At 39.1% G+C, this 26,769-nt stretch overlaps 1 protein-coding gene across 4 annotated transcripts in view; it reads left to right on the plus strand.

Annotated features, from left to right (window-relative positions):
- INVS (inversin) overlaps nucleotides 1-26,769 on the plus strand; it is a 119,975-nt gene that overhangs the window by 76,389 nt on the left and 16,817 nt on the right. For all 4 annotated transcript variants that reach the window (XM_081067096.1, XM_081067095.1, XM_081067098.1 and 1 more), the window contains exons 11-13: nucleotides 3,276-3,382; nucleotides 9,487-9,699; nucleotides 22,002-22,288. In XM_081067096.1, coding sequence (XP_080923222.1) covers nucleotides 3,276-3,382; nucleotides 9,487-9,699; nucleotides 22,002-22,288 — 607 coding nt within the window. The remainder of the gene's footprint in view (nucleotides 1-3,275; nucleotides 3,383-9,486; nucleotides 9,700-22,001; nucleotides 22,289-26,769) is intronic.

A 26,769-nucleotide genomic window follows, 5' to 3' on the forward strand; every position in this document is an offset into this window, starting at 1 on the left:
TTCATCATATATTTGACAAATTTTACAATAAGTAACTTCCTATCACTAAACACTTTTTCGTTTTTATAGATCATGTGGCATTAGTCATCTTTGTGCATTTAATATTTTTTTCTTTTGGATTATTTTCTTAGAATGATTTCTCATAGTGAGATTATTGAATCAAAGTAATGAATGGTATATGAATGTAATTAGGCTTTGATATACAAGGATATTGTTGAACTGATTTTTAAAACATATGGGTTAATCTTGCTTTTCCCAACTATGTAGTAATGTATTGATTCCTCTCAATTTAGCCAGTATTGACTTTTTTGCTAGTTTAATTTAACTCTTTAAAAATACTAGCATGTTTTCCATGTCAGAAAATATATTCCATATTAATTATTTCAATAAATATTTATCAAGATTATTACTACATATAAAAGTAACATAATGAAAATATGTAAAGTATGGTCCTTGTACCTATGTTATTAGAAATGCATCTTATAATTTACAGTATCTTTTACATTTTTTACAAATTGCCAATTTCTTACACAAGTTGTATATATTAATCCACTTTCCATTTCTATTTTTATATGTATTGCTTTTATGTGTATTGTTTTGGATTATCTGCATAAACAATCATAGTATCTGTGAATAATAACATTTTTGTTTATTTCTTTCCAATCCTTTATGCCTTTCATTTCTTGTATTACCTTATTGAACTAGCTAGGACCTCCAACACAATGCTGAATACAATTGGTGATAGTTAACGTTCTTAACTCATCCTAGCTTCTCAAGGAGAAAGCTTGAAATATTTCACCATTGAATACAATGTTTGCTATAGGTTCCCTTATAGTTCTAGTTGCTAAGATTTTTTTAATCACAATTAGCTATTTAATTTTTGTCAGATACTATTCCTGCATCTATCAACATGATCATATTATCTTTCTCCTCTGTGCTGTTTATATCGTGAATTACATTGATTACATTGTTTTCTCAGATGTTAAAATACCCTTTCATTCTTAGAGTAAGCCCACTTATGATATATTTTTAAAATATATGTATTAGTGGATTTTATTTGCCAATATTTTAAGATTTTTGCAGCTATGTTCATGAGAGAGTTTGATCTACAGTTTTTCTTTCTTGCATTGTACTTGTCAGGCTTTGGTAACAACGTTACACTCACCTTATTAAAAGAGTTAGGAAGTAGTACCTCTTTTCTTATTCTCCTAATGAATTTGTGTGAGATTGTTGTTAATTCTTCCTTAAATGTTTGGGAGGATTCCCTGGTGAAGTCATCACATCTAGGGGTTTCCTTTGTGCAAAAGTTGTTAATAATGATTCAGTGCTATTAACAATTACCAAACTATTTAGATGTTCTAATTATTTTCATTTCCCCTTTAGTAAGTTTCATTTTTGAGAAATTTATCCATTTTATTTAAAAAGTCAAATGGATATGCATAAAGTTGGTCATATATGCTCTTAGCTTTTTTATGTCTGTAGGATCTATAGTAATTTCCTCTTATTCATTCCATTTACTGGTAATGTGTTTTGTCTCTTTTCTTTTTTAAAACATTTTCCATTTTGCTTATTCACCTTTTCAAAGGATTGACTTCTGTCTTTGTTGAGTTGCTATATTTTAAGTTTTTATTTTTCTATTTCATTCGTGTTTATTCTTACCTTTATAATCCTGCCATCTATTTTCTCCAGGTTTGATTTACTATTTTTTTTAAAGATACTTTTGATGAAAGTTTAAATCATTGATTTTTTTCAATATTCTTTTCCAATCTATGTATTTACACGTGCTGCTGCTTCTAAGCACTGCTTAACTGTATCCGACAAGTTTGAATAAGTTATACCCTCACTATCATTCAGCTCAAACATTTTCTAATTTCTATATTGACTTATTATTTGACACATAGATTATTTAGGAGTATATTGTTTAATTTCCAGACAGTTAGGTATTTTCTTATTTTAATTTTGTTGTTGATTGCATTAATTTCCTATTAGTGCTGTAACAAATTTCCACAAACTTAGTGGCTTGGAACAACACAAATTATTATCTTACTGTTCTGGATATTAGAAGACCAAAATCGGTCTCTCAGGGCTACATTCCTTTTGGAGGCTCCAGGGCAGAATCTGTTTCTTGGACTTTCCCTGCACTTAGATGCTGCCCTCTTTCCTTGGCTTGGGCCCCATTTCTCCATCTTCAAAGCTAGCAATGACTAGCTGAGACTTTTTCACACTACATCACTCTGACACTCACCCTCCTCCCTCCCTCTTTCACTTATAAAAACTTTTGTGATTACATTGGGCCTCCTTGGATAATCTGGGATAATCTCCTCATCTCAAAGTCAGCTGATTAGCAACCATAATTCCCCCTTTCCATGTAACATAACATAGTTACAGATTTCAGAAATTAAAATGTAGACACCCTTGCAAGGGAGTGCATTATTCTGCCTACCACACTGATGTGTACTGTAAATTCTCCTGTGGTCAGAAAATATACTCTGAATTATCATAGTCTTTCAAAATCTTTTAAGTCTTTCTTTATGCTCCAGCATATGGTTGATATGGTAAATGTTCTATGTACACTTGAAAAGAATACTGATTTTGTCATTGTTTGGATGCGGTGTTTTATATATATAACTTAGGTCAAATTATTACATTGTATTGTTCAGGTCTTCTATAACGTTCCTGCTCTTTTATCTGTTTATTCTATCAACTATTATAAAAGATGGGTTAAAAATCTCCCACTGTAATTATGGATTGACCACCTCCCCTTTTAATTTTGTCAGTTTTCAGCCTATATATTTCAAAACTGTGTTATTAGGTACATACAGATTCAGGATTGTGATATCTTCCTTTTTGCTTTAACACCATGAAATATCCCTCTTTATCTCTAGCAATGCTTCATGATTTCTTTATCTTTTATGACACTGAAATTTTTTAAAAATGCAGGCCATTTGTTTTATAGCATTCCACTCCATTTGGGTTTAGCTTATGATTCCTCAAAACTGGATTCAAGTTTTTTATTTTGGGTTGGAATATTACATAAGTGATATTGAATCCTTCTCCGGATATCACCTCTGGAGATATATGATGCCCCTTAACATGTGCTAATTTTCATTACTTGGTTAAGGTACTGTCCATCTTCTCCACTTCGTACTTAACATTTTCCCTTTCTGCAATTAAGCAGTTTGGGGAGAGAATTGTATATATTTTTGAATTAGCCTAAATAACTATGTCCAAAAATACTGATTCCAGATGTACTTGATCTCTGCTCGTGCTTGTAGGGAAGAACAGCTTTGCACTGGTCCTGTAACAATGGATACCTAGATGCCATTAAATTACTACTAGATTTTGCTGCCTTCCCTAATCAGATGGAAAACAATGAAGAGAGGTAAGTCAGCTGTTGATAAAAAGTGTGTACTATTGTGCATCTCACATCCTTTCTGCTAGATTTTTTAAATCTCAAGTTTAAATACTGGTTCAAAAATAGTAAGTATATTTATACGGAAATCCTGAACCGGAAGAGAAGAGTAAAAGGCCCATGCCATGTTGACTTGGATCATAGGATCGGAAAGCTATTTAGAACTTTAGAGATTACCTAGAGTGAGCTTACATTTTACAGATGAGGTAATTGACTTTCTTCTGTCTGGTGACAAGTCAGGGGTTCCTGATTGACCAAAACTAGGAATTTAGTGGAATGTGTTATAGGTTCAAGAAGTTTCTCTTTATGAAGAGGATATTATCAGTTAGTGGACAGAGGTGCCATGATATAGCATGAAAAAAAAATAAAAAGCTAAGATGAAAGCTCGGGACTTTAGTCTAAATACAGATTTCTTGAATAATATGAGATCCACAGGGTTAGGCTGGGGGTGTTCTCCAAGGACCCAGGCCCAGTGAAAAAGGACCAGATACACTGTGAAGTCAAAGCAGAACAGATTCTTGGTGGTCTTGCATCTAGGAAGATTCTAGTAATTTGTAGGTAACAACTAACTTTGTGGTCAGACTTCCATCCCTGAGCTTCCATCCCCCATCCCAGGTCTGTGCTTTAGTTTTCATTGTCCATGGATGCTCTAACTAAAATGACACCATCCCCACCTTCTTAGCCACCACCAATGCTTTTTTCCTGTCAGGAGGTGGGAAACTTTGAGGAGAAGGAGGGACTTTCTCTGTGGGCCAGCTGTCTCAGTGGAAACATGCTCGTCCTCTCTGGGGCCAACCCCTTCATTTAACCCACTTCTTCAGAACCATACCCCATTAACTATATCCTCCATCCATTATTTTCCGAAACTTTTTTCCTGAAGTTTGTCTTCTCTGCCCATAAAGTCTTCCTTCTCTCAGACTGTCTTCACTGCCTCCATTTCCTCATACTCACCATTCATGCCTTTGTAGTCAGTCGTCCATTTTCACATTTGTATTGAAATCTGTGTCTAAATGGTCACTGACAAATTCCCAATTGAAAAATTGCACGTTGGCCTTTCTGTCCGCTCTCACTGGCTTTTCTGCGTCACCTAGTTCTGTTGCTTCCTCTTCTTTACTTTATTGAGACTAAACCTTCTCTAAGTTTCTGTGACAGTATATTTCCCTGATTCTGTTCTAATCCTGTCTGCTCTTCTCCATTTCTTTTGGCTCCTCTTCCATTTATTATTTTTTAAATACAAACATTCTTCAAAGCCTGAATCTGTCTCCTTTGGCGTCAGCAGTCACCTGGGCACTGCTGAGTTCTAAAACTCTGTTTCAGACTCAGCATCTCTCTCTCCTTGGCTCACACTGTCATCTCCTCTTCATCACCAGCGCCATTGTCTAAATCAAGCCCTCTGTGACTCTTTCTAGAACTATTGCACTGTCTCCTTGCTGTTTTCCCTCCTTTGATCTTTCCTCATTCAACTCACCTACTTCCAAGGTAGCCTTCCTAAATCACATTTCTAATGTAATTGTTTATCATGTCATTCCTCTGTTAGAATGCAGCCTCATCTAGGGAAAGTGTTCTGATCCCACAATCATGTGTCCCAAACTTTCTTCTCCCGTACACGGTGTATTTCTATAGCATGTGGCACGTTTCACTTTATATTATAATTTTATGTAATCTGTCCTTTGTATTAGCAGAGAACTCCTGAAGATCATGGTCATCTCTGTATTGCTCACTGTGCTTTTCATGTCCTAGTGGCTCAGTAAATAAGCTGCACTATCAAGTGGATGTTTTCAGACTCAGGAGAATGACCCTGCTTCATACCTACTTTAGAAATTTCTGGAATTCTTAGAGCATATGCAGAATTAGATAAAGCAGATTAGTATGTCTTACTTTAGGAACAATTATAGTCAGATGACAACTGCAAAACCAAAAAGATTTGAAGATTTAGGGGGTTGGACATGTAAGGAAGCTGGAAAGCCAAGTGGAATCCTCAAGGCTGAGGTTTTGATATTAAAGCAGATATGTGAGAAAGCTGAAGATTTCTCCCTCTGAAATCCTAAAAGAATCAAAAGGAAAACTTTACAAATCCTACGTGCTAGTAATGATTTATTTCTAGAAAGGATTTATTCTCTAACAATGTTAACTGACTACTGGTTTTTTAGGAAACAGTAAAAAAAAATTTTTTTTGTAATTCAATTCCCATTTATATGCTAATAAGCCTTGAATGTAAGACCTAAGTACGCCTGTGAATGAAGATGCTTACTGCCTCCTGGAGTAAGCATATGTTAATTACAGATCTAAAGACGAAAGGAAAAATCCTCCTACTTCTACTGCCAATCTATACAGATGAAGAGACAGTGGCAATATTCCAGCCTCCTTTAATGTTTCATCAGCAGGGCACCTTGCTGTGCAAATGTCAGAACTTGGCACTGCCTTTTATGTTTATTGACATTCTAGTTTAGGCATTCTGCTCATCCCATCAGACCATTCCCAGATGGCAGGTCCAATTGTGTCTTGTTCTTGTCTTTATCTACATTGTTTCTTGACTGGTTACCATCAATGTAGAGCTAATTTTTACTTCTGGTGCATCGACACTAACCGCTTGATGTGCACAGCATAGACATAATTTTTGCCAGCTACTTCTGGCTTTCAGTCAATAACTAGCTGACAGCTACACTCTGACATCGATGGGAATATTCACAGCACTTGAATGTTTCTAAATTGAACTGGGGATGAAGAAAGATTCAGACGTAATAAACACAATACGGTCAGTTGCTTAAACTGTAGGTATAAGCTTCAACCTTAAAACCTTGCAAGATATTTGAATTGTGTCTCCTTGGTCAAAAATTGACTAAGAATCCTAAATAAACTAATTGTAAAAACAGACATTTTTGAGAAAATTGGGGAAATTTGAATATGGAGTGGGAATTAGATCTTCCTAAGGAATTCCTATTAATTTTGTTAATACAATAAAGACATTGTGGTTACGCTCATATTATTTATAGATGAATACTGAGATGGAGAGATATGAAATGATAGGAGTTCTGGGATTTGCTTTAAAGTACTTTAGCAAAAATAAAGAGGAAAGGCTTGGATGAAGCAAATGTGGCAAAAATCTTGCTACTTGTTAAATTTGGATGATGAGTGTTTGAAGGATTATTGTATTATTCTCTCTACTTTTGTTTACATTTGAATTTTCTCATAATAAAAATATAATTTTTTTCATTAAAAATATTTATTTGAAATGCAATTTTCCATCCAGAAGCAGCCTAAGAGATCTAGTTTTTCTTACCTTCCTTTCACCGCCTTTTACAAATGAGAAAACAGAGCTCAGAGAAGTAAAGAGAATGCCCAGAGTCCCACAGGTCTGCTGACTCCCACTTCTTCATTCTTTCGGGTGTATTATGCTCCCTGTTATTTCCTTTTGTCATATGTGTAAGTAAAGGTATAGTTTGGGCCCTTACTTTCATAAACCAGATTTTGATAATCCTGCTTGTATACTATGTGAAAGATACTACATTTTAATTATAGAAGAAATGATCAAGCTTACTAAACATATGTTATTTGCATGTTGATTTTAGAAGTTTCATTCTATGGGAGACTTATACTTAGTAATTGATAGATGTATTATGGAAGGATTATTAAACAGGGAGTCATGCGATCTTAGTTGCAGTCTAGATTCTGCAGGTAACTAGTTACATAACCTTCAGCAAGGTACTTATTTTTGGGGGGTCTGTTTATTTTATTACACTGAATATCCTCTAAAATTTGGCTGTACTGTTGTATGGTTCTGTGACTCTGATAATCTTTTTCATTGAATATGTAGTTAAATTTTTTTAATTTACAAAATGCTACCCACTGATAAATAATATTTTAAAGTTTATATAGAGACTTCTACTTATGGCCTCTGGTCCCTGAATAGTGGGGGCAAATCAAGCTGTCCTAAAATGGGGGTTCCTTAGTTTTAGTATTTGGGGCTTCCTTCTGAATTCAGAGTTTTCTTACTGAAGTGACCAAACCATTTATAACCACTTATAAATACTAGTTTGGGTCCTATGGAAATAATATTTATAATGAGTGACTGTGGTATCATAGATCATACTGCAATGTATGTCCTATAACAATAACAATAATAGCTGGCATTTATGAACTCCTTCCTTTGTATCATGTATAATACAATGCATTCTTTACATTTATTACATTTTTTTCCTCATGCCAAGTCTGTGAGGAGGAAAGCTGGGTCTTAGAAACATCACGTAGGTTGTTTAAGAACTACCATTGTTGGATCGTAGAATTTGGGTTTGTTTTGGTTTTTTACTTCAATTTTTTAACTTTTTGTATTGTTTGAATTCTTAAAAATGTGTCATTTTTACCAAGTAGTCATTTTTCTTTAAAAAAGGAAAACATATCTGCCAAGATATTAACAGTGGTTAATTGTGAGAGTGAGAATACAGATAACTATTATTTTCTTCTGTGTATTTATCCAATTTATTTTATGTTTCTAAAAATAGAAGATACATTTTTAAGAAGGAATTTGCCTAAAATCACACATCTAGAAAGTAACCAGTTGATATTTAAACATATAACTATATGGCAATAATATCCATCCTTTCTAAACAATATATTTATCAAAAAGGTACTATATACACACTGTACAAAATTTAAGGGCATAAAAGGGCATTTAGTGAAAAGTCAGTGTCCCTCCTACCTTTGCCTCTCAGACAAGCAGTTTCCCTCTCAGAAGTATCACCATTACCAGTTTCTTGGGAAACTTCTGGAGATACATCTTACACAGAAAAGCATATAGGGATACATTCTTTTCTGTACAAGTGGAGCACGCCATAATATTGTTCTGTTTCTTACTTTTTTCTTCATTTAACAAGACATCCTGGAGATTGTTCTCTATTCATATACCGCAGTAATGGCTGCATTATACCGATGACTTCATTGCGTGGATGGCTCGTGCTTTATTTAAACAGACTTCTGTTGATGGATATTGAAGTTGTTTCCATTCTTTTACTATTTCAAACTGTGCTTCTATGAATATCCTTGTACATAAAGCATTTCACACATGAGAGCAGATCTGTGGGATAAAGGCCTACACGTGAAATGGCTCTGTTGAAGGGCAGATGCATGAGTAATTCTGACAGATATTGCCAAATTGTTCTCCCTAAAGATGAATGTAGTATATGAGAGAAGCTGTCTCCCTCCATCCTTGCCAGCACAGTATGTTCTTAAACTTCTGATCTTTGCTAATCTAGTTATTAAAGTGCTCTCTCATGTGAGTCTTAATTTGTATTTCTCTTAAATGAGTGAGACTGGACATATGTTTAGGAGCCATTAGTACTTCCTACTTGGGGAACCATCTTTTATCTTTGTCTTTGGTGTTTTTGCCCTGCAAATTTTTGTTATTTTTATGTAGTTGGATTTATCATGCTTAAGTTTTCTGTTTCGTATCTTAAAAAAATAAAAAATAAAAAAAAGACTTTCCACCCCAATTTTTTAAAAAAACCATCCATGATTTCTTCTAATACTTTCATATATATATATCTTTGGTTCATCCTTTTGGAGTAAAGTGTGATATAAGGATCTTTTCCACAGCCAGTTACCCCAACACTGTTTCACAATCCATTCTTTCGGCAGTGATTTAAAGGGCCATCCTTATCATACACTAAGTCGCTACATTTGGAGGTGTATTTTGTATCCCATAAGCGTTAACTATCAGTAATCATGGGCTCAGACATCTGAATCTCACAGAACATTATTTGCAGTACTTTTTCAGATAGGAACGAGGAATTATTTGGAATCTGGGGAAGAGGAGAAGTGAGCATGTGTTCTCACAGCCCCTGGTTTGTGAGCAGTGAGCAAAACTCAGGAATGGATAAGCACCTGACCCCACGTTCACCCTTGTTTTATGCCCCTCAGACAAAAAAAAGGAACAGCCCTGGAGTACAGAAAATAGCTTTGCCTGACAGTATTCCACATCTTAAAATGAGGTTTCCTTCTGCTGCGTAATATTGCCAGTTGAACTGCTTTGAATTATATTCCAACACTTAAGACAACAACAAAAGCTCTTCCTGCTTCAGGTACACGCCCCTTGATTACGCTTTGCTTGGTGAACGCCATGAAGTGATCCAGTTCATGTTGGAGCACGGTGCCCTGTCCATCGCAGCCATACAGGACATTGCGGCCTTCAAAATCCAAGCTGTCTACAAAGGGTACAAGGTCAGGAAAGCTTTCCGGGACCGGAAGAATCTCCTCATGAAGCATGAGCAGTTGAGAAAAGACGCTGCTGCCAAGTAAGTTTGAGCTGGAGGGATTGTTTTCTGACAACTCGGAGTCAGAGTGGAAGGGGCGGGTGGTGGGAGTGGCCAGGAGAGGGGATATGGACAGAATCTGAGATAATTTTGAACCCTGTGCCCATGTCACCCTTCTGCTCACCAGTCTTTCAGAGGACTGTGGCTAAAATGAAGGCTGAAGGCCTAGTCTCTACTTTGTACCTGTTCCTCTTGTTTAGTCCTTGATGTTCTAACCCAGGGACAAACCACTGCCACACCCACCCATGGCAAGTAGTCAGAGGGTGAGCGTGCTCCCAAGGTGAGCTACAAAGAGGTAACTGGTCTTCTCGCCTTTCCTGTCTTTCTAAAAGAAACTAACCCCGATGTCCACTCTACTTTCACTAGACTAGTCGCAGTCTAGTTTTGATTTGATTAAGGCAACCAACTTGTATAAATAACTTGCTTTACTCCACCTAGTCCTTAACAAATTTGTACTAAATAAATGTAATTTATCCAAGAAACGTTGATTGAATTTTTAATATAAATACAAAACTATTGGATGGAACCTACGGAGAAAATAGTAACTATTAAAGCAAAATACTTGCTTCAAGGACCTCACACTTGTCAAGATAATGATATAAAATGTGCAAAATAGTCATTCATGCCTGTTATACATTGTGATTATTTTACCATAAATGAATGATTTTAGATTTTGCTTTGGTTTGCCTTTTCTTAAATAGCAGGAGAGTATTGCATTAGCAAGTGTAGGTCCGAAAACTTGTAATGATGAAGACGTGAAAGACAGGAAGTCTCCTGTAGGATAACTTCCTGGGCTGTGTCCGGGCTGTTTCCAAATCCTGGGTTCTTCCAATTCTTGAATCCTTCCATATCTTGCCCACAAGGGGGAAGCATAAGTGTGATAAATAACAACTAAAAATAATAATAAAATGCTGGGTGAACCATGGTAGTAAGAAGTTAAATACCACTATGAACTGGAATGCTAACCATAATGTCAGCCTTTGCTGCACGAGATTGACAGAAACACGTTATTTTCTGTGTCTCTGAAGCTACCAAAGTAGGTGGCATCCTAGGAATATTATTTTGCATTGTTTTTTCTTTTATTGAGGCTCTCTTTGCTTCACCTTTGCCAGAGAATCCAGTGTCAACCTAAAGCCTCTACATGCATCTTTTCCCAGCCTTCTTTGGAAAGTTCTGTGCATGTGAGTGACAACTGTCAGTGGGTAACACATATGACAAAATATCCTGAGTTGCAAGTAAATATGCTCTACAAGGGATAGAATATTGTATTTTCTTCAACTGATGTTTCTATAAACTTCAGTTTAATATGTGAGAATCTGTTTTCAGAATTTGAAGTCATATCCACCTGAATATGGCAGCATGACTGATTTCATATGTCCCTCAAAGGACTGTGTTAATCCACACACATTCCACTTTTTTACTGGAGAAAGGGGACGCTGGAATCCTTCCCCCGTATACTTCCTTTCCAGCAGAATAGGAGGGTTGTGGGAGAGTGGAAAGAAGACCCGGTTCAAATCCAGCCTCTGATATTTACTTGTGATGAATTTCTCTCTCTCAGCCTCAGTTTCTTGCTGTGTAAAACATGATCACTTAGACCAGTTGATTTCTAGGCACTCTCCCAAGTCTTCATGTTTAGTGAGCTCAGCCTCCTCCTCCTCTCTTTTATCTGTGGTGCTGCCCAAAGGCTGTCTACCTGGGGTCAGGAGTTTGGATTCAGTGTAGAGCTTGAAACTAAGAATACATTTATCAGAAGATGTACTCTACAGAGGGAGGGGTTTCAAATAATGAGGCTCAATAAAGTACATAATGGTTTACAATAGTTTTTCCCTAACTTGCCCTTATGTAACTCCCAGCCCAGAAGGTTTGAAACGACTAGATTTAGGAAACATTTAGTTCACCTTTATTTGTTATCCTAATTAGTTTCACTATTGTTCTTTGTTCTTAATTCTTAGTTTCTGAAGTTCATTTTTTAAAACCCTTTTAAATTGGAGCTGTGCTTACTGTGATAATATTTGAAATTGCCAACACTGAAAAATTATAATCGCCTTTACTTTTTCTCAATCACAGTCTTTCCTTTAGTGGGTGTCATTATTGGACGGAAAGAAGTTTCTTACACTTTTAACTATCACCTCCTATAGTCATTGTAGCATAGTTCTCCAAGAGAAATATTTAAATGTTAAAGAAACTGATTGAATTTATTTTAACTTTATTTCTCAAAAGTTATTTCTTAACATCCGAGTCAGTGTTTAATTTTTAGTTTGGTTTTTGTTTTAAGGAACAGAAATCAGAATGTTAAATTCAGTCTGTGCCGCCGCTGCCTCGTTAACTAAGGCAGCCCAGGCACATCCCGTTACCTCAATGTACCTCTCCCCATTTCTCACGACAGGGTGTCAAAAATCACCTTCCTTAAAGCAAGGATGTGAAAGGAACGTATTAAACTTAAAGTGATTTCTAATTTAGTGATAGAGAAATTGGGAGAGAAGTTTTAGTCATATTTTCTAAGGCGTGTTTTTTACAAAATACTATTTAAGGAATACTTATAATCCATTTAAAAGCACTTTATAACTCATATTGCACCACCTGTGTTGTTGCCAAAATGAACATTACTATAATTTACCCGCCAAAGCACACAGTTGAATGCACACTAAAATAAGACTGTATTTATGTTGATCACTCTTCTTTCCTGAAGCTTCCTTTTTGCCAGGTTTTTATTTCACTCTCTAATCTCAGATCTCCTCTAACTCGCTGACTCTTCCTTCTCACATCTTTTTAATTATCCCATCTCCACACTGAGGACAGCCCCATGGGCTAACTCCTTAGACTTCTGCTCCTGCTATATTTTTTCATTGAAAATGTATTTACTCCTAAAACTTAAATTACTTCATCTCTGTAGATAACCCCTTAATCTGTCTCACATCTTGACCTCCTGGAACTCTAATCCCAACTCATCAGTTACCTACTGGGCATTTCCACTTGACTGTCCTTTTGTTACTTGCCAGCATTTCAGATCACTGGACATTTTCATTTGCATGTCTTATTGTCACTATGACTTCAGACTCACTGTGTGAAACCTACATCTCACCACAACCTCTCTTCTCACATCCTTATTTCCCTACTAGTGCCACCATCACTGATTCTGTTTATTCTTCTTTTGAAATGCACTTTTATGTCTTTTGCTTTCATTCACTGTCCCACCACTCTATACAGGCCACCATTCTTGAATACCAGCCTTGATGCTATGTAAGACCTTTCAACATTTTGCTTCCGCTTTTATCTCCAAGTCTCATTTCTCTCCCCGACTACCACCCTCCCACTTGAGGTCTCGGCCATCCTGACCTTGCTTTACTTCCTTTCACACCACTTTCTTTCCTTACCACACTCTCTGGGAGACCTTAGCTTCTTTCTGGCTAGTGTATGAGATTGAATGTGTATCCTAGGATTATATAGTCAAGTTCAGTGCGGGTTACCCCGTTCATACTCTTGTGATGCTTAAGTCCCTTCTACAGGACATTGTCCTGTGTCCTCAAAAAGTCAAATGACAAGGAATTTTGTACCTCTCAAGCAGTACATTCCATTAATGGACAGTTCTATCTGGCAGAAGTTCTTTTCTACCTTGCAGTTTTGAGCTATCCCTTGAAGCAAAAGAGAAAAGTCTAAATCCTTTTTTATAAACCACTTTCAGATAATTAACGAAAGTGCTCATGACACTCCCACTCATATCCCGGTCTCCTTTTTGCCTCATAGTAGATCCTATTGCAGCCTGCTCCCCAAACACCTTCAGTTTGTCAGTGTCGGTGCCAAGGTGGACCCATAGGTCTGACTCTTCTGCTCATACTGCGGTCTGACCCATGATTCTGCTTCAGACGTTTCCCTTCTCTGAGCCTCAGTTTCCCATCAGTAAGATGAAAAGATTTCTTAATCCAGGACAGGCTCTTGGGCTCCATGAATGCCCTTAAACTATGTGCAGCTTTTTGTGTATCATGAGAACATGTGAATTTAGGGGGAAGGGACCTGTAGATTTTTATTCTATTCTCAAAGTCCATGAGTCCCAAAGAGATTTTTTAAAAAATGGACTAAGTAATATCTGAGGTACTTCCCAGCTGTAACATTCTATAAATGCAGAGGTCCTAAAACACATGACATTTTTTTAGTCTCTTGAGAGGAAGTCAAAGACCAAATATTAGTAGGCTTGTTATTCAGCGACAATGAAGAGATAGAATCTGACAGACCCCCTACATACAGTGTGATACCAACTGAAAAGGTTAGAACTAAACCTTTGCTGTCTGGTGAAGCAGTCAGTTTCCTCTCACTGGAAATGTTCCAGCAGAAACTGAATTATCATCTCTCCAGGATAATATATAAGGAATTTTTAAGATTATTTGAAGAGCTGGTCTCTAAGATCTCTTCTGATTCAAAGATTCTGTGAGAGCTACGTTGCGTGGCTGTGCTCATGCTCTCTCTGTGCCTCAAATAATCTTCTCTCATTTCCCTCCTCTCTCATTTTGACATTCTTTTTTTTTTTCTTCCTAGTTAATTAGGCTCTCACATCCTCTATTTTAATACTCATCCCATCTAGAACTCACTATCTGCAGGAATGTATGGGTTTGATTCCGCACTAGATTGTCAGTTCCTTAAGAGCGGGGATTGTTATATATATATATCTTCATATCTCCAGTGCTTTAGAGTACTTGGTATATAGCAAGCATTTAATAATAAATGTTTGATAACTCTCCCTACACAGGGTCTAAGACCTTATATAAATCACTCGTCATTCTAGGCCTTAGTTTTCCGCTCTGTCAAATGGAAGTGTTGGACGCGAGACTGTCTTAGGTCTCCTTCCACTCTAATACTGTGAATCTCTGTAAGTTTACTACTTTAACTTGTTTGCCTTACTGAGGCAGCAAACACATTTATCCTCAGGACGCATGCAAGCGCTTATATATTTGTGCATTTGGATTTCCAACTCCCTCTGTATTTATTGTGAGCAAACGATCATTTGACAGGTTTATGACTTTAAAAAGAAACATAAGAGCAAAGGCGTTTATCACTGCATGTACCTGAACCTTAGACCCCACTATGTGGGCTTCCACAGAGAGTGTATTTGCCTAGAATAAATGAATTCTATTAGACACTGCATTCCATGAATATTCAAGTTTCCACTGCCCTGAGTATAGGACCTAAGAGAGGTTCAAGAGATGTAACTAAAATGGCTTCCACAGAAAAGAGAGTTAGTTGTGTGGTTTCAACAAGGAGCATTTTCTAAAAATATTCGTAGGCCCAGCCCTGTAGCTCTTAAACTGCATGGCTCTTCTGCCACACCCAGATTTTTCCACTTCTAACCAGATCCAGTCACAGGGCAGCTTATCTTAACAGCTTTACCTCTAGATAAAAGTAATATAATTCACATTATTTTTATTACTTTATATAGTACTTTACAGATTACAAAGTTCTTATACACTAATTCATTAAATCTGTACAATAACCCAACAAAGTAGACAGATTAACTCTCCTTAATCTCACTTCATAGATGGGAAAATAGCACACTGAGGTTAACTTGCCTGAAATCACACAGCTAGTAAGGGAGAGAGATGGCACATGAACCTTAGTCCCACCCCAAGCCAGGGTCCCCCTCATTGTCTGGTTCAGGGGAATCATCCCACCAGTCATGCTTATGCTAGAGGCTGTCTCCAGATTCCAGCACCTGTCTGATAGGCCAGCATGGAACAGCCCTGGCTTCTTTTTTCTGACTCTTACTCAGAAGTATAACTTCTGGGGGCATAACCAGACCCCTAAGTTAGCTTTTCTCCTGACCCAGTGCTTATTCAATTCTGCCGTTGTTTTTTTCCAGTGATTGTTAAGAGAGTGGTGCCAAGCCACCATCATCAATTCTGAAGCATAGTTCAATAAAATGTTCCTATTATTCTCAGAGCTAAACAGCAGAGCATACCAATATTTTCCTAAATCCTTAAGAAAGTTAAGAAAATTAGTTCGTCCCAACCCTATACCAGGACTATGAATGAATGGCATTAGCGCAAAGCCAGGTTAAATCATACAACAACAGGACACACTAACTAGACCTCCATTTTCTGTGAAAACCATTTAATCACATCTCTTAAACCTCTCTTAGGTCCTGTATTCATGGCAGTGAAAACTTGAACACTCATTGAATGAGAAAGAGGCTGCCTCTTTCTGCAGTGTCTCATAGAATTAATTTCTTTTGTCAAAAGTAGGCAAATACAATTCTCTGTGGAAGCCACATATCAGGGTAGAAAAACCCCCATCAACTTCTGGGACTTAAACTTTCCAAGTGCAGAGGCAGGCCTGTGCCATGTTGTGCCATTGCATCCAGTGGTGAGATGCTGAAGTCACTGGATGTTCAAGTCATTTAAGTTACTGCCCTCAGTCTGGCTCCCTTCACATCAAGCGATCTTTTGATCACTTAGTTTCTTGTTGGCCCTTGTTTTGCAGTTGTCATCTAGACAACGAATTTGTAGAAATCCCCATCCTTGGGTCTTCGATATGGTTTGGGTAGGGGGGCTCCGGGGTGTATCTCTGCCCCACAGTAGCCCTTCAGGGATTTGAAGGAGCATTGTGTCCCTTAAATCTCTTCTTTCCCGGACAAAACAGCCCCAGTTCCTTCAGCCCATCATTTGTAGACACCCCTCACTCTGTGCTGCACAGGAAGGACCTGAAGTAGCTGCTGTCAAAGCTGTGATCCCTGGTTCACTTTCTCACCTTGTTATCCTGTGAGGCTCTGGGGAGCCACAAAAATTGCTGTAGAAAAGACACTATAAACCAGAGTAATTGGCAGCCCCTCAAAGGTTGTTGTCTGGCCAGTTTCCCTTAAGATAATAGAAAAAAAAAGGAGGGGAAAATGTGGGACTATTTCATACATTAAGATTCTGCGACGTTAATAAATTCCCTGCTAAAATGTTATTTGCTGTGTTATGGACAGGATATTTTTTTCCCTCTGCATTTTCATATGAACTAGAATAACATTGGTTCTTTTTCTGGTATTTGTTTCCTAAACTTTACAAAAATAGGTCAAGTTTATAGCATAGCCCACCATGAAGATTAAAGATCTTTGGAATTCTGTAATAAATTAGTTGGAGGGAAAAACACTTACATTTCAGGACATTTATGGAGTCTAAGAGTTTAGGACTAAAAGCCACACTGGAATCTAATTTGAAATGCTGTTAATGGTTACTTTGATGTGATATTACCAGTTTCTTCATATGACCCAATTAACTTGTTAAATGATGGAAAAAGATTGAGTGAAATTTTTAAAAACAATTTTGTCATTGAGATGAATTTTACAGGGAGAAGTAAAGCAACTGAGTTCTGTGTCAGCTGTGTGTGTGGTTTACCATGTAGCCTTTGGTAAGTCACTTATCTCTCTGCATCAGTTTCCTTATCTACCAAATAAGAGTGTTGCCCTCAGTAAACTGAGGTTCCTTCAGCCTCTGGACTATGAGCAGTGGTTCTGAACCATTTTTTCCCAAGGAGACACATAGATGTGGGATCATGTGCTACTCTCAGCAGCTATGTCGTGTGTGTGTACGCACACGATGGTGGTGGTGGTGGTGGTGCCTTTGTTTTAAGGTAGCAGTCTAGGTAAAATAGGATGCAGCTTATGCATAATTCCCAGTTCTAGTAACCCCACCCCTCTTTTCCCCAATGATCACTATTTTATAGCAAGAACCATAGCGCTGGAGAACTACACAACTATGGGCTGTATGCCACCTGGAAGAATTTTTTTTTTAATTTAAAATGCGTCGATTTAAAAAAAAATCATTAATATACTTCTATTCATAAGTTGAGGGTCTATTTTTTTATTCTGATGATTACATTCTTTCTCCCAAATGTGTTTATGTGGTTCTACCAAAATGAAAAAGCCACACCTCGCCCTCCAAAAAGTTTTCAGAAGGCAGAGCCCCCTTTCTTTCTGGATATCCTGATCTCTCTAAAAGCCTGGAGCCCGATTTGTCCTGTGGCTGCCTTTCCTGCAGGCCAAGAACGGTCTACAGTGAGAAGGTTTGCCCAGGGGCTGATTGTACAGTGACTTTTTAGAATTGAAAACGAAAGCTGTTTGGTTTCCTAAAGGAAATAGGAATGACTGCTCATGTAACAAAGTCTAGTTTATCACCTCAAAGCCCCTCTTAATGGCAGTGAGATCCATGCAGCTGCCAAGCCAGACCACCACACAGATGTGTCTGTCTTAAAGGACCAGTATTCTCCTAAAGCAGTTCTCTTCATCAATGCAAATAAAAAGAGCAGCACTCCCTCTGCCTGTCAGAAAAAAACGGCTAATAGATCAATTAGCAGCACTTCACCACCCAGATGCTTCTACCTTCTTCCGAAAAGCAGCCTTCTCTCAGACAGATCACATTGAAATGGCACCTGCTAGTATCTGCATGAATCTCGAGCCCTGATGATGACAGGCTGTCCAGCTAGCCCATCAGTTGCAGTGCAGCATGCACAAGTGTCAGCCGTTGACAAATCATGTAACAAAATCAGAGTCAAGTAAAAATATTAGAGCTGTCCAGGTGTTAGCCACTTTCTCTGGGAAGGAACTCAGTGGGCCTGGACCCCAGATCAAGGGCTTCACCACAGGAAGACCTTCAGAAGGGAAAGTTGACAAGGCTTCATATCAAAGACCCAGATAGCTATCATCTGGGTCTTCCCTGTCCCTTGAGATCTAAGTAAGTTTTGTTTCAAATTCCACAGTCTTTGGAAATCTGAATTCTATGACTTCTTGGGGGCTTTGCGTCACTGCCTTAGCTCTTGCCTCCACGTCTGGTATCTTAGCTCTGCAACTTGTCAGGTCGCTTGTGAAAAAAAGCACGTATGAGCATAGTAGACCTTACAAAAAGTTGGTGTCATTGAGGAGCATCCCATTTCCTATCCCATAATGGTCTAGTTAACAGACCACACGGCACTTTCATGTTCTCTTAGCCTTGTACTCAAGGTGTGGTCAGAAGACCAGCAGCACCTGCAGACCCTGGGTGCTTGTTAGCAGTGCAGAAGCTTGAGCCCCACCCCAGGCTTGTAAATCAAGGCTTGTAAACCTTGATTTTAGCAAGATCTCAGGGGACTCAGTTCTTGATAGTGTGAGGAGCACAGGTCCACCATCCTTCCTGTTGCCTTCCCATGGGCGGGTCCTCGGCCCTGGCCTTTGCTCTGCATGGTACCCACTCTCTCCTCTTCTCTTTCTTCCCCCTCCCTTCTCTCTCCTTTGTTCTCTCATCTTCTCCTTCCCTATCAGGAGCTGCATACACATTCTTTGTGTCAGGACAGAGCAGCCCTCTTCTCTGGAGCCTCAGAGCCAGTGACCACCTGGAGGTCTCACCTTCTACCAGCCCTGAATTCTGTTCCCAACCTTAATAATAAAGTATTTGTCTATACAAGGTCCCCTGCTGAGAGGGACTCTGATACCAGCTACTTCAATAAAAGAAATCTCTCCAGGGGCAGCCCGGTGGCTCAGTTGATTAGAGCGCGAGCTCTCAACAACAAAGTTGCTGGTTCAATTCCCACTTGGGATGGTGGGCTGCGCCCTCTGCAACCAAATTGAAGGACAACGACTTGGAGCTGATGAGTCCTAGAGAAACACACTGTTCCACCAATATTCCCCAATAAAATTTAAAAAAAAAAAAAGGAAAGAAAAGGAAAAGAAATCTCTCCATCTCATTACAAAAGATACCCCAGATTTTATAAAGACATCTGGTTTCCAGACAGACTCCTAAATCAATTCAGCATTGCAAGATAGCGTATAAGTATTAGACCTGGGGAAACTGAGTCTTCAACAGGAAAGTGACTGTGGGGACAGAGCCAGGAGTGCAATTCCAGGCTGTTGGCCTCACGTGGAAAGGTGATGGTTCGGGTAGTAAATGGTCATCAACTGTGATTGGATGGCCATCAGCTGTGGCTAGTTGGCTGTAGCTGTAACCAGTGAGCCATTGGCCACTGATATAACTGCTGTGGCTATGCTAGCAGAGATGGTGGCTGGCAAGCGCGGATTGTAGAGAGGTGTGGATTGCAGTTAGCAAGTGAGGTTGGTTAGCAGAGAAGCAGCCTGCGGATTGTGCATCGTGTGGTGCCTGCTTCCTGTATCTCCAACCCAGCTGCCAGCGAGAATATAGTGATATAACTCCTCCCCTATCTATTGCTCCATGGGTGTTCCTTTTTGGCCTCACCATATCCTTCCTTCTTATGTGGGGAGCAGGAGCCGAGACCCCTCATGTCACCCTGCATGACAGTGACTCACTCTAAGTCATTTTGTGGTTATTGGCAGAAACAGGAGCAGAAAAGTTCTTCCCAGTGCAGGCTTCTCGCCACTACACCCCTCATCATTCTGCTGACCCTTTCAGGGGCTACCGGATTCTCTTCTTGAGCAGTAAGAGTCATCTGGGCGGTAAATACATATTGGGTGCCTGCTATGAATAGCAAACACTGGTCCAAGATCAGGAGAGGCAAAATGGGCCTAGTTTTCCCACACGACTTCCCTTTGCTCACACGCCTCCCTTGGACTGAAATTCTCAATCACTCCCACCTGGCAAAACCCTGCATGCACATCTTTGAGAATCAACAGCTGAGACCATGTGCTGGATTCCTCCAGACAAAATTAATCACTGCTTCCTCTGTGCAAGCACACTAGTAAAACATTTCTTCCGTTATATGTTAGATCTTTTTTTTCCTAGCTGGTCCGCTCTGATAGAAGTTTCCTCAAGAGAAGGCTAAACTCTGTGGTCCTCATTACTGTACATCGGTGCCCCACACAGGAGAGGCTCAGAAAATGCTAGTTTTTTTCTTCCTTTCTTTCCCTTGGAAATTCTTATACATTAATGGTGTCTGTCAAACAAATCCTGTCCTTAACCCAGCCCCTTTATCCTCAAGCACTTGCCCCTTTTTGGACCTGGACTGCCTCAGGCCATCTGTTTAACACTGCCGCTCATTTCCAGACCTGGCCTCCTTTCTATTCTCTTGCTGTCCAAAGGTTCCAGTTTAGCCAGGAACTAGTATATGATTCGCTACTAGTATATGGTTTTTATTATTATTATTAAATATATTATTAAATTTAATGTTACCTCAATAAATTTAATAATATTAAAATTTACCTCATAAATTTCAGTTGTCCATTGTAATTCAGTATCTGTATACTCTAATTATATGCTCACCACCAGAAATCCCGTCTCCTTCCATTACCATATATTTGACCCCCTTTATCCTAGAAGAAAACATAGATACTTAAAAGTGAACATATTTAAAAGAAACCACTAAGCTTCTGGATATTGGTCTCAGGGGTGTTTTTGTGAATTAGACTCCAGAGACTGAAAATCATCCTACCTTCTATACCTCATCTGCAAAATGAGTGGGTTTGACTCATGAGCTAGAGCTCTCGATTGGCAGGGTTGCAGCTCACACGTGTGGTATACTCAATTGTGAGGTGCTTTGTAATTTTTTTCATATAATCATTAAGGTTTGCCAATCGTCTTTTTAATAGAGAATTAAGGTTATCGTTATGACTTTCTTCTTAGTTGTGTTCTGATGTGCTTTCTGAAATAGGAGAACAGGCTTGCAGACACACACCTTAGGATTGTGGTATGTCTCTGTGGGGACAAAGCCCCCAAAAAACAGTTTCCAGGCTCTCAGCCTCACAATAGAAAGGTGCTGGCTCGGGTAGTAAATGGCCATCAACTGTAACTGTAATCAGGTGGCCAGCAGCTGTGGCTAGTTGGCCGTCAGCTGTAACCCGTAAGCCATTGGCCACTAATATAACGGCTGTGGCTACGCTAGAAGAAGAATGGGGCTAGCGAGAAGATGGTGGCTGGCAAGCTCGGACCGCTGTTAGGACGGTGGGTTGCAGATTATGTAGATCCTGCTTCCTGTGTCTCCAGCCCAGCCGCCAGCGAGAATATATTGGTTTAACTCCCCTACCTATGGCTCCGTGGGTGTTCCTTTTTGGCCTCACCATGTCCTGCGTTCTTATGTGGGGAGTGGGAGCAGAGACCCCACCGGCCACCCTGCACGACAGTCTCACAAAAAGCTCCTTGATTCTCTGTCATGTGTGTCTCAACAGGGCAAAGGCTGACCTCTAAGATTCTTTTCAGCTCCATCATCTTATGAGCTATAAAGCTTGGTGAAAGACTGCTCCTGGAAAATGTGAATTTCCAAATCCCTCCTGTGATGTGGTAGCTCTTCTTAAAATTTAAATCTCGTTCAGCAAGACTTGAGAGGTAACAACACTCTTTTAATTTTTTCCTCTTCCTCCTTGGCTTTGCTTCCAGGAAGCGAGAAGAAGAAAATAAGCGAAGAGAAGCAGAACAGCAGAAGGGAAGGCTGAGCCCAGATTCCGGCAGGCCCCAAACCCCTCCCTATCTGCCTAGCACCCAGGCTGAGCCCCACAGGCAGAGCTGGGACCCCAGTAAACAGCCTCCCACCAGCAATTTGGCTCAAGGTCCTGAGCAGAGAGCCTGCAGAGGATCTCCATGCAGAGAGTCTCCAAGCAGAGCCACCCAAAAGGAGCAGCGTCTGTCCCCAGATTTGCAGGGAACAGACACCAGAAAGCCAAATGGTAGGTGTATTGCTTTTGTTATCTGATACCAACCCATGGGCTGTGGGCCCCTTTTGATTGGTGTATTTAGACCATTTACATTTAAGGTAATTATGTCAGCACTTAAGTCTGCCATTTTTTTATTCATTTTCTATTTATTTTCTCTGGTTCTCATTCCTGTTTCTCTTTTCTTCCCTTCCTGTGGGTTACTCAAACATCTTTTAGGATTCCACCTTGATTGATTTATGTGTTTTTGAGTACATCTGTATAGTTTTTGTAGTCATTGCTCTGACTATTACGATATACACAAGTGACTTATAACAGTCTACTAGTATCAGTGTCTTACCACTTGAGTGAAATGTGGAAACCCACTTCCATTTAGGTATCTTTACCTTCCCCACTTTTAAATATCTTTGCTTGCTATCAATAGTTTTATAATTTTGTTTCAATCCTCAAATATAATTTATAAAACTCATGAGGAAAAGAGTAGTCATATGTACCCATATTTTTTTTCTTCCTTCCTGTTGCTCCAATTTCCTTCTTTTATCATTTCCTTTCTGTTTGAAGAACTTTCTTTAGCCAATTTAAAAGATAGGTCTACTAAAAACAAATTATTTGAGTTTTCCTTTGTCTGAGAATGTTTTTATTTCATTCCTGAACAATTGTTAAAACAGATTTAGAATTCAGGGTTGGCAGTTCTTTTCATTTAGCATTTCAAAAAACTGCCACTTCCTTCTGTCTTCTGTGATTTCACGTTACAAATTCGAATTGATGTTCTTAGTAAGGTGCCTAGGTAACATGTCATTTCTCTCTGGCTGCTTTCAAGGTTTTTACTTTATCTTTGGTTTTCAAGAGTTGAATAGGATGTGACTTACTTAGCATGAATTTTTGGAGTTAATCCTGTGTGGAGTTCACTTAGTGTGTTGGGCGTGCCTAAGACCACCCGTAGGTTCAGTAATTTGCTAGGAGGACTGACAAGACTCGCTATACAGCTGTATTCATGCCTATAATGTATTATAACAAAAGGATACAAAGCAAAGGGAAAAGGCACAGGGAGCGAAGTCTGAAGGAAACGAGGTGCAAACTTCCAGAGTTCTCTCCTAGTGAGTCACAAGGACATACTTAAATCCTCCAGCAATGTAATGTGACAACCGGTTAGACAATCTTTTTCTACCAGGAAAGCGACCTAAACCTAGGACTTGAGAATTTTTATCAGAAGTCAGTCACATAGGTACCATCTCTGCCTAACATATACCAAAACTCCACACTCCCAGAAGGAAAGCAGATATTCGGCATAAACTGTATTATTTATACAATATAATTTAAGCACATTGAGCCATTCTAATTGGTTAGAGAATAGTGAGAACCCTCCAGAAATCTAAGTGCAAATGCCAACACAATGAAAAAGGCAAATAATATCTTAGTATTATTATGAAAATAGTTACCATGTTTCCTCGAAAATAAGACCTAGCCGGACAATCAGCTCTAATGCATCTTTTGGAGCAAAAAATAATATAAGACCCAGTTATGTTATGTTATGTTATGTTATGTTATGTTATGTTATGTTATGTTATGTTATGTTATGTTATATAAGACCCGGTCTTATAGTAAAATAAGTAAAATAAGACCGGTCTTACAGTAAAATAAGACCGGGTCTTACAGTAAAATAAGACCGGGTCTTACATTAATTTTTTGCTCCAAAAGACGCATTATTGCTGATTGTCTGGCTAGGTCTTATTTTCGGGAAAGCACGGTATGACCTTATGAATCCCCCAGAAAGGGTCTCTGGAATCTCATGGTCACCTAATTCAGGGCTTGGACAACTCAGTCTATCTCTCTGAACCTCAGCTTCCTTACGGGAGCTATAAAATGGGGGTATATTCTCTACCCAGCAAGGTAGTTGTCAATAGACATAAAAGAATTAATGTAGAGTACTTGTTATAGCCCATGACCCATAGGAGGTCTTTAGTGACTAACATTATTAAAGCACACTGCTGATGTAGCCAAGAATAAGCACACGGAAGTGTATGTGAATGACCCCAAACACTTCTAGACTGTAATTCCATCACCCACTTGCTGGTGACAGTGCATCAGCAATGTGTACCATAAGGATGGTGTGATGCTTGTTACATGTTCATTCATTTACCCATTCAGCCAGCATTCCCCAAACGCCCATAATGTGAAAGCCATGTTGAATTTCCTTAAGTTCTTTCTTAGCTTGAGGCCTTTGCATATAACATAGAAAGGTTGTATCCTGTGTCTAAAAGGCTGTACCTTTTTAGATTGCTATTTAAATTTACTAATTTAAATTTTTAAAGTAAATTTAAACTGAAATTTGGTTCTCTATGAATATGGATAAAAAGTGCCACCGAATAGCACAGTTCACCTTTCTCTGGACTTCATAGCAATTTCTTCTTTGCTCTTCCAGGCTTCACTCACAGTCTCTTCATTGTCTTTCCAGTTTCCGTTCACCAACCAGCCCCAAAGTCAGTGCCATGGTTTTAGAGTTTTGTTAGGCCAGCACCGCTCTTTTTTAGGAATTAGTTTCTGTGTTGGTTATCTCTTGTGACAGTACAAACCACCCCCAAAACTAAGTGGCTTAAAACAACAACGATTTATTATTTTTCACAATTTTGTGGGTCAACTGGGTAGTTCCTCTACTGGATAACCTGGACTCATTCAGGTGGCTGCTAGAAGGTTGGTGGGCTGGAAAGTCCAAGATGGCTTCCTTCATGTGCCTGACAATTGGTGCTGGCTGTTGGCTAAAGTGTCTCAGTTCTTTTCTCCATGACCCTTCATCCTCCGGTATGTTGGACCATCTTCCTCGCATATCATTCTCAGACCAGTGCTCTGAGAAAGAGAAGGCAAAAGCTACAAGACCTCATGAGGCCTAGGCTCCACAATTTTCACATCACTTCTACCACATTTTGTTACTCAGAGCAAGTCACAAGGCCAGCCCAGGTTCAAGGGGCTGGAGACATAGACTCCACCTCTGGATGGAAGATGTTGCCAAATCCCATTTTAAAGGTGAGTGCAAACTGGGACGGGAAGACTCTTTGGCCATTGAACAATCTATCGTAAGGAGCAGTGTGCTCTTCTGTATCCCTAACGCCTACCAGTGTTCCTGGCACAGAAGAGGTATGATAAATATTTGTTGAATGGTACTAACTGGGTGCTTGAGATTCAGAGATGAAAGACAGATTGTTAAACATGACAGGAAAAGCACTCATTGGGTATACTCTTGTTTTCTGTAAGAATCTATTGTTATGGCAAAGCTTTGCTTCTATTCTGTTCACTAAATCACTGATGTATGCATTTATTCCACAGGTATGTTTTTGAGCCCACACTATGTGCCAGCCACACTGAATTGTAATTAAGGCTAAGGACCATACCAGCAGCATCTTTCTTATAGCAGTAAGCACAGTATCGGTTACCTATGTAAATACTTCTTAACTTGACTCCTCCTGCAAAGCACCCGTTCAAAGTTTGATTGGCTTGGGGTTTACTCTGTAGCCTCAGAATTATATTTAATGCCTTCAACTTCAAATGGACAACTTTCCCCCCTAATCCTGTGCTCTACAGAGCAGAGAGAAGGAGGAAGACAGTTATTTCAGACTTTTACAACTACACATGATTGTGGATCGTGTTCATGCTTTTATAAAACACATTCCGACAGTTGTGCTGAAAGGCCAATGGACCTGATCACATACTGGCAGTCACCTCACATCCTGTACAAGCATGGGGTTTCAACTGTTAATAACCAATCCTTCTGCCCTTTCATTCCACTGATACTAGTCAAGACTCCCGTTCTTCACGTTTGGTTTAAAGGTGATCAAGTACCTTACAATGATTTTAGAATGGTTTTAGAATGATTTTCAAGCCATGTGGAGGTCATAAAATTAATTTAGTGGATTGGGCCAGGATAATTTCATGAAATAGACTACAATAGAAAATATCAAAGTATATTGCACATTCTAAAGTTAGTAAGTTCTGTTGCAGTTATTATCTGTGTACATGGATGTCTGTATGTCTACTGTGTGTGTGTATGTGTGTATGTGTACATGTATATCTGTATACTGGGCCACAATGGAAGATTTAATTCTTGCTATGGGTTATTGTAAAAAAAAATTTGCAAGTTACTGTTCTAGAACAGTTCTGAAGCAGGGGAGCTCCTCATTCATTTGAGCACTGGAAGTGGTATCCTGAATAAGAGACATTTGGGAAGAACCAGAGTCAAATATGCAAACAGAGCCTCAGAGCAGCCCGGCATCCAGACCTTGGGGAGAGTTGAAGGAAGGGAGACCAGTGAGCCTGATTCAGATGTGAGAGGGGGAGCTACAGTTTCATGAGCAGCTTTTGCCCCACTTCACCTGCTTCAGAGGCCAGAGTACAAAGGAAAATACCGTGTTGCCCTGAAAATAAGACCACGTCTTGTATTAAGTTTTGCTCCAAAAGATGCATTAGGGCTTATGTTCAGGGGATGTCCTCCTAAAAAATCATGC

This window comes from Rhinolophus hipposideros (assembly GCF_964194185.1).
Source record: "Rhinolophus hipposideros genome assembly, chromosome: 11".
NCBI lineage: Eukaryota > Metazoa > Chordata > Mammalia > Chiroptera > Rhinolophidae > Rhinolophus > Rhinolophus hipposideros.